The 8,119-nt window shown below is 43.2% G+C and overlaps 1 protein-coding gene across 1 annotated transcript; it reads left to right on the plus strand.

Moving 5' to 3' along the window:
- Positions 1–5,089: 5,089 nt before the first annotated feature.
- LOC125532107 (phosphopantetheine adenylyltransferase 1-like) lies at positions 5,090–7,569 on the plus strand. Its single transcript, XM_048696279.1, has 6 exons — positions 5,090–5,326; positions 5,434–5,505; positions 5,614–5,673; positions 6,533–6,627; positions 6,918–6,987; positions 7,074–7,569. The coding sequence occupies exons 1-6, from the start codon at positions 5,105–5,107 to the stop codon at positions 7,200–7,202; spliced, it is 648 nt and encodes a 215-aa protein (XP_048552236.1). The 5' UTR covers positions 5,090–5,104; the 3' UTR covers positions 7,203–7,569.
- Positions 7,570–8,119: the final 550 nt, after the last annotated feature.

The raw sequence follows: 8,119 nt of genomic DNA on the forward strand, positions 1-8,119 counted from the left end.
AGATGACGTGATCCGGCTTCCGGAAGCCGGTACACACTGGGTGTTGCCGGACCCGGCGGCCTCAAGATTCACCTCCATCAAGGGGGAAACTACAAGGCGGACCTTCACAGCTTCGGGGACTACTGTCGGGAGGATGGACCTCGGGCAGGCAACGGAACCTGGATCCTTTGAAAAACAACGGGGCCGTCATCGCCCCTCAAGACGGCTCGCACTCGGCCGAGTCGCTCGACCCGGCCAAGCACCCTCAACCCGGCCTAATCCGCGAGACTTCTCCAATAAGCTAGCCAGGGCGGCCGAGCCCGGCGCACCAAGAATTACCCAACAAGCCAACACCCCTTGGCGTGTACTCCAACCCAGCCAAGGGTCAGCGACCATCCCATCCCAGCCGTACGATGGGACGAGTCGCCACCAACTGATCACCGAACCACAGTGTCCTGCCCATGCCTTTGGTCAGCCAGACGAGGCAACAGTGCCCCCCACCTACCTGCTGACCAAGCTCGGCATGGCAACAGTGCACCCGTCGTCACCCATGACGCCAACAAGCGGCGACCTGATGGAGCACCACTGTAGCCGACTCGACTTGGCCATGCCCTGACGATCGGCAAGACGGCCAACAGTGCCCCCATACCCGGCGATCCCCGCGCCCGGGGAACCCGGCGAGACCTGGTACCTGGCGGGTCCCAGCACCGGGTCCCTAGACGCTGACAACCTGGCCCCGCGACCCTATAACATTACCATTGTACCCCTCGGGGTTGACCTATAAAACCCCCCAGGAGGCCTCCATGCACGGGGGTGAAGAACGCAGTAGTAGAACACCCACATACAGGGAGAGAGCAGCCCAAGCCTTGGCCTGCCTCTCTTTCTCCCTGATACAGCTCAAGGAGCAACTCTGTATGGTAACACATAAACCACACTCGGAAGGACTAGGGGTGTTATCTCTCCGGAGAGCCCCGAACCTGGGTATGTCTTGCATCCCGCGCTCGACGGGACTAGGGGCGTTATCTCTCCGGAGAGCCCCGAACCTGGGTATGTCTTGTGTCCCGTGCTCGCTCATGCTGACCTCGCCTCTGGAGCCCACCAGTGCCCTCGAGCCTCCTCCTCTCTTTAGCCATCTCATGGCATCTGCCGTGCGCCCACCACGACAGTAAATGAGATGCGATGTAAATAAAAGAGATGCAATATGGTAATAAAGAGACCCAGGGGGCATAGGTTTCACTAGTGGCTTCTCTCAAGATAGCATGTATTACGGTGGGTGAACAAATTACTGTCGAGCAATTGATAGAAAAGTGCATAGTTATGAAGATATCTAAGGCAATGATCATGAATATTGGCATCACGTCCGACCACGACACTCTCCCCTCTCGTTGCTATGGATCCCTAGATAAATCTTGCGTGATCATAGGAATTTTTTTGAAATACTGTGTTCCCCAACAATATACTACTACGCTTTGAACCAAAAGCCTATAAAAGGCATCACATTGGGAAATGGTTGTAGTACCCTAAGTTGTAAAATCTTGTTATTAGGATTTTGTGGCCATGGTGTGATATAATGCATATCATTTGATGTCATCTTAGCATGATTAAAACCCCTCTAAATTAAGACTTTGTAGAAATGCTCGAATATAATGGATGATCAATGCACTGTTGATCTCATGATCTACTAGGGTTCATGGAAGATAGCATAGAGAAAGGTGGTCCCTGAAGGGATCCCATCGGCAATGATGGCGACACAATAGTTTCACCCAAGTTCTAGCCAGCGGATGGGTACTAGCCCTAGTTATTGCCTCTAGTGTGTATTAAACAAAGGGAGGATTGCAGTGGTGTAGATCCAATTTACGAGAGAGCTAATTTACATGTGTATGCCTCATGGAACAACATGACATTTGACATCTTTGATGGAGGGCGGTCAACCCTACATATACATTGACCAGTGTTGGTAGTTAGGTAGCGATCTTCGTGGAGATGTGATATAATTATGTGATCCCACGGTTACAGAAACGATATCTCTTGTAACGTGTTCGGGACTTAGCGCGCACATTATTATCCGTTTCAAGTGCCTACTCAGGCACGCCTGGGTGCAAGTCTGAGAGGTCCCTAAATACTCGTAGATAGACTTGATACGTGCACGTCCGTAGGGTATTCCCATCCAATTATATTACTATACTCACACACAAGTAGACCTACACACAAGCCCCCTCTAGTACCTGTAAGTAGGCTACAATGTTACTCAAAGAAGGTGGGTCCTTCCTCTAATATAGGGAGTTGTTGGACCCCCAAGTGCAAAGTTTATAAGTAAGTAAGAATTTTCCTCAAATGGAGTATGAGCGCTTGAACGACAGTCAATGATCAGCGCCTGCACACAACTACATTACTTGTTTGGTTCCAATGAAACCAGTGAGATTGTCAGTCCTACTAGCCTTACTAGTTATAAGGATTAATGTAACTTGTGGTTGGAAGTGATAATTGGAACGGAAAAATTAAACGGATCAGGTTGTAAACAAGAAATAAGTAGCGAGATCGAGGTGGACAACAATAAGAATGAATGGGCTAGGATCCATAAGTTTACTAGTGACATGTCTCCATAAAACATAACATGGCATGATGAAGAAGTTACAATTGTGTGTCGATTAAATTACAGTTTGTATAACTATGATCATACATGGTATAATTGCATATATGCATCATGTTTGTGCATCTATAGACCATAATCCAACTACATCTATAGCTAATACTCCACCCGAAGACCTCTATCCATCATGAAATTAAAGGTATTAAGTAAAACAAAGCATTACATTAAGCATGATGACATGTTGTAGATATTATTTACCTATCATTCATCAGCAGGACAACTGTTCAACTATATTTTATCCTTACTGGTAGCAATATAATACAAAGCCTTTCCACATTCTATCTGTACAGTAGATCACTTGCAAGATTGAACCCATCTAACATATACAACTCCCTCTTGGTGGAGATCATTCATATAAACATGCCCAATGCAAGACTTGTAGATCCGAGAGCATATATGTTTATAAATTATGGAGCAAAGAACTCTTATGAATCCATGAATAAAACATGTAAAAGTGATAATTGATGACATCGCAACAAACACACCACCAAAATTACATCATATGGATCATAATCATGTAAGATACCTCAGGCGATCATTGTATTTAAGAATATAGGAGTGACTAGGAAAATTGCCCGTGCGTTGCAACGGGAGAAGGAATTCATACACCTACCGAAAGAAAACAACGCATATCACCAATCGGGATCATCCCAATTTTCTGACATGAGAAATCAAAACGAAACTGCTCTGTAGACGACACTTCATACACGACATCCAGCCGACACTGTATCGAACGGTGGACCTGTCCTGCCGCTGGGCACTGCATGGTATGATCTTCTGCATCGTCTTCAAATTGTCTGGAAATCGTCGTGTGTATAGCAGGGCTCAAATCAAAATTCTCCGAGTGCACATATCTAGCAACGCAATTAAAGTAAGTTAACATCCCAACTCCTTGAGATCCCTGATAGTGGTGCAAATACTCCAAATCATAATCAAAAGATAACAAAAAGGATTTCATTTCCTATTACAATGATAAAAGTGCATAATATGGCCATCAAGAAAAAAGAAAAGTGCTTACACTGGAGATTATCAACAAAAAACACATTTATAACCCAAATATATATTTATATCAAAAAATTCAATGCACTCCCCTAGCCCAGTAACCGTGGCAAAAAACATTACTCTTTATTTGATTTATGACCCACATTGATTATTCCGAAAATAAAGAAAAACGCGCTTTCAGCCAAATCATCTTTGCAAATGCCAAAAAAATGTATGTTGTTAGGTTTGCGGTGATTTTTTATGACGCACACGACTAAGTATTTATTTTGAAAGGAAAAACTTGAAAAACATGCATGGTGCTTTAATTAAAACAAAAGAGAACTGCAACCCTATCAGCTTTTTTTTAGCATCGCAAACCTATCAGCTAGGTATCTTCTGAAAACAAAAAGGGCTCTTCCTAACATGATGAAGACAATAAAAACAATGTAATAAAGTATATTATATTATAATAATATAGCTTCATATTCTGAATAGTGCTGGAAAAGTGTTTTGGTTGAATATTCTATAAATCTGCATCTGTTGTACATAGTTCAAAAGTTGTTGCCTGTGAGAACTTAGTACATATATGCATTTTAGGGAAAGCCTTCATAGCGGTTTTTATTCATACGGCAAAACACTTTAAATCCTTTGTGATAACAGCCATATATGCAATTAACTATAATAGCGTGGACTAAAATCACCACCAATAACTGAATGAAAAACATCAAAGGGTACTTACCAAAACCATAAAGTGGTTCAATCTTTCTTCTGCAAAGTAGAACCTTATTATCGTTGCAACAACCAACAGTGCAGGCATGTGCATCGGTGAGGCCGGTGGGATCCGGTCGCTATTGGAGATGCTCTTATTGCAGTTAATGTTGCTACATGAATTTTTTAAAGAAGAATCAGTTTGGGTCCCACCAAAAGTCGAGAAAAGGACAAGATGCAGAAGAGGGATTTCGTTTTTGGATGATTTTCCGACTTCTCTTAGGGTTTGTGTCTTGCTTGAAGAGACGAGGCAGCACCGACTCTCTAAAGATGGAATAAAGTTCTCCCCGTCTAGCCCCCGTTTTCGATGGTGCTTCTAGCGCGTTGGAGGGCGCACGGAGGTTTGTCTTCGACGGATCTTGCGGGATTCGGTCGACGTTTGTTTTTGATGGATCCGGTCTTTGTTCGTGTTTTGCCGGGTTGGATCCTTTCGATCTACGCTTCTCTTCAACGGCGGTGGTTGCTATTCTGGTGCGCCGGTCCTATAGTGCATTAGCACGAGGACTTCCCGACTGTCTACTATAACAAGTTTCCCCGGGCTCCAATGAAGAAGGGGCGATGACGGTGGTGCGCCTTCGGCTCGCTCCGTGCTTGTAGTCATCGCTAGATGGTTGACCAATCTGGATATAATTATCATTATAGCTGCTATTCGTTTTACTGTTGTGATGATTGATAATGAATAGATTGAAAGTTTTTTTTTTAACAAAGACAGAAAGATCTAAGCACATGTATGAGTCAATCTGGGCCCTCAATCTACAACCACAAGAGGAGGAGGAAAGGGGGAAAACAACAGGAAAAGAAATGATCGCTGCCCCCGTCTCTGGCGACATCCCGACCGGAGCGCCGCCGTCGCCAGCTCCGGCGGCGGAGGACTCTCCGCCGTACGGCTCCGTGGTCCTAGGAGGCACCTTCGACCGCCTCCACGACGGCCACCGTCGCCTCCTCAAGGTGGCTGCTCCAGAACATAGAAATGAGCAGGATTGTTTCTCTTTTCTTTTTTGCCTTCCTTCCGATTAAATCTTGCTTCGTTGTGTTGTTTGGGTGTTGGGTGGTAGGCCTCGGCAGATTTGGCGAGGGATCGGATCGTGGTGGGCGTCTGCACGGGCCCCATGCTCGCCAAGAAGGAGGTGAGAAATCTCGCCTTTTCCCCCAAAAGGTGCTTTTTATTTCCACCCATGTTCATCAGTTCCTGGAGTCATGATGCTTCTTGGTCGTGTTCTTGTTCCCATACCTAGTACGCTGAGCTTATCGAACCCGTGGAGAAGCGCATCAAGGCCGTGGAGGATTACATCAAGGTTTGTCTGTCTTGCCTCCTTGTTTTCTGCGATTTCTGGTAGCAGAGACTTAATAATGATTGGGCGGATAGCTAGTGATGAGGTCGATTTGGTTGGTAACTAGATCGGCGTGTTGCTTTTGTTTGACGTTTGTGTGGTCCTGTATGCAACGAAGCTGTGGATGTGATTAGGTTGCTGAACTGGTGCAAGGTACCAGTAATTATTGGTTGTTTTGGTCTGAGGGGTGGAAATTCTGCAGTCATGTTGAGAATTTAGTTTCTGGCAGACAAGTATTTGCTTTTGTGCATCTTGATGCTTTCAGTGAGAATTTAGAATTTCAGTAGTGAGTGACTTTGAAATGAAGTTTGTGGCATTTGAGGACTGACTTATTACTATCTGTGCATGCTGTTCTACTCCCTCCGTTCCATATTAGTTGTCGCTCAAACGGATGTATCTAGCACTGAAATACGTCTAGATAGATACATCTGTTTCAGCGACAAGTAATATGGAACGGAGGGAGTACTTGTGAATGTTCTTTTGTTTTTACGCTTGATAGAGAATCTCCTTGTACCAAAGAGCTCTTCCTTGTTGACTTTTTTTGTTTCTTTAGCATTGCAATGCTACATTTGTAAAGAGTTTCTGGAGATGAAATTAGCCTGTACTCCGATTTCAGGTACAGGCGACTTTTTATCGTTGGGAACAAATGCTTATGGACTCTGAACTTTTAAGTGCTTGTCAGTTCTGTATTGAATCGTTAGCTATGTGTGGGGTACCAGAAGGAGCTACCAAAAAGAAAAAAAATGCCCATGTGTTTGTTGTTTGTCTAGTGACCATTACAACATATTGCAAAAGCTCATGACTGGTCTGTTGTAAATCGCAGTCTATTAAACCAGAACTGATAGTACAAGTGGAGCCTATTGAGGATCCATATGGCCCATCCATTATTGATGATAAGCTGGATGCCATTATTGTCAGGTATGTACATTTGCATTATAGCTTTTCTGGCATTTAGCTATTGATAAATATGCCATTTTGTTCTTTCATGCATGCGATCTTACCAAAAGCTAAAAGTCATCCTTCCACTAATTTCAACTCTGTACTATAAGCATCTGAAATATATTGATGTTGAACTTGCATATTACAGTTCCATTTTGGACTTGAAAGTATGATGTTCCAATATGGGCCATCCTAATCATGCATGTCCTTGTTTACTTTAAGCTTTGCTTGCTGTGCCTCATTGATGTGAAAATGTTATTTATATTTAGCAAGGAGACACTAAGTGGTGGACTTGCTGTAAATCAGAAAAGAGAAGGGAAAGAACTGCCATTATTGAAGGTGTGCTCATGTATTCTATATTTCCTATGAAGTTGCAACTTGCAAGTGTATGGAGCACATAGCCGAACTGATGAGCTTCATTGCAGGTTGAGGTTGTTGATCTTTTATCTGGAGATACCGAGGGAGAAAAAATGAGTTCATCTGCTTTAAGGAAGCTTGAGGCTGCACAAGCTCAACAACAGAAAGCAACCATAGCTAATCAGAAAGGTGTTTAGAGAGGAAACATACTGGAATCTTGAGCTGCATACATAAATTTGAAGTGGTCCGCTGAAGCTTGTTATCAACAAAAAGTAATTAGAAATGGCATTTTGCCTTCCTATTTGAATGAGAATGGTCTTCAAACGTCGACCTATGGCCCTGTAACACTATATTGCTCTACTCTGAAGGGTATAAACTTACAAAGTCAATGTTGGTAAGCTAGGCTAACCAAATGTACACATATTTTGTCCTGGCATTGCCATCTAGTTGTAAAGTCACCTTGAGGTCGTTTGGAATAATGGTAACCAACTAAATGAATCCGGTGCCTCTTCTGTGATGTGTACATCATATAAGTCATGCAATATAACTGTAGCATTTGCTCCATTCCGATCAACTGTTGTTCTTGGGTCTCTTGGCAGAAACCAGGTACGCACGATTTACTTTGGTTGATTACGAGTTAACAAGAGTAATTGTCCTCATGAGTCATTGCAGTTAAGAGGTACCCACTTATAATTTAGGGCCATTAAATTATTTCTAGGGAAAGGACCAGTAATTATCTGATGCAAATTGTAACAATGCCTTTGTATGCTGTTTTTGTTGTAGTATAAATTTATGCAATAAAAAATGCTGGTAAGACTTGCAAAACAGAAGATTAATTGCTTATATAGAATATATCCAGCAAATAAGGTGTAATATTTGAATAGCAAGTTCAAGATATGAAGTGGCAAATCCACAACCATAAATTTACAACCCCCATGTCCACATCAGTAGAAGCAGAACAGACAAAAACCATCAAAATTCTGAAGGAATAGAAACGTCAAAGCCTTTTGCTGCAGCACACAAGTTCTCACACACAACACACACAAATCTTGCACACATGTCTGCTGGTAGTTCTCATGTTTCTATGGCCTGAAGTTATCCCGGACTTAGAAAT

Source organism: Triticum urartu, unplaced genomic scaffold (assembly GCF_003073215.2).
Source record: "Triticum urartu cultivar G1812 unplaced genomic scaffold, Tu2.1 TuUngrouped_contig_9076, whole genome shotgun sequence".
In the NCBI taxonomy this organism is placed as follows: domain Eukaryota; kingdom Viridiplantae; phylum Streptophyta; class Magnoliopsida; order Poales; family Poaceae; genus Triticum; species Triticum urartu.

Coding starts and splice junctions, on each gene's coding strand:
- LOC125532107 (XM_048696279.1), top strand. CDS start 5,105: ATGTATGAGTCAATCTGGGCCCTCAATCTACAACCACAAGAGGAGGAG. Junction 6,628..6,917: donor CTGGATGCCATTATTGTCAG/GTATGTACATTT, acceptor ATTTATATTTAG/CAAGGAGACACTAAGTGGTG. Junction 6,988..7,073: donor AAGAACTGCCATTATTGAAG/GTGTGCTCATGT, acceptor GCTTCATTGCAG/GTTGAGGTTGTTGATCTTTT.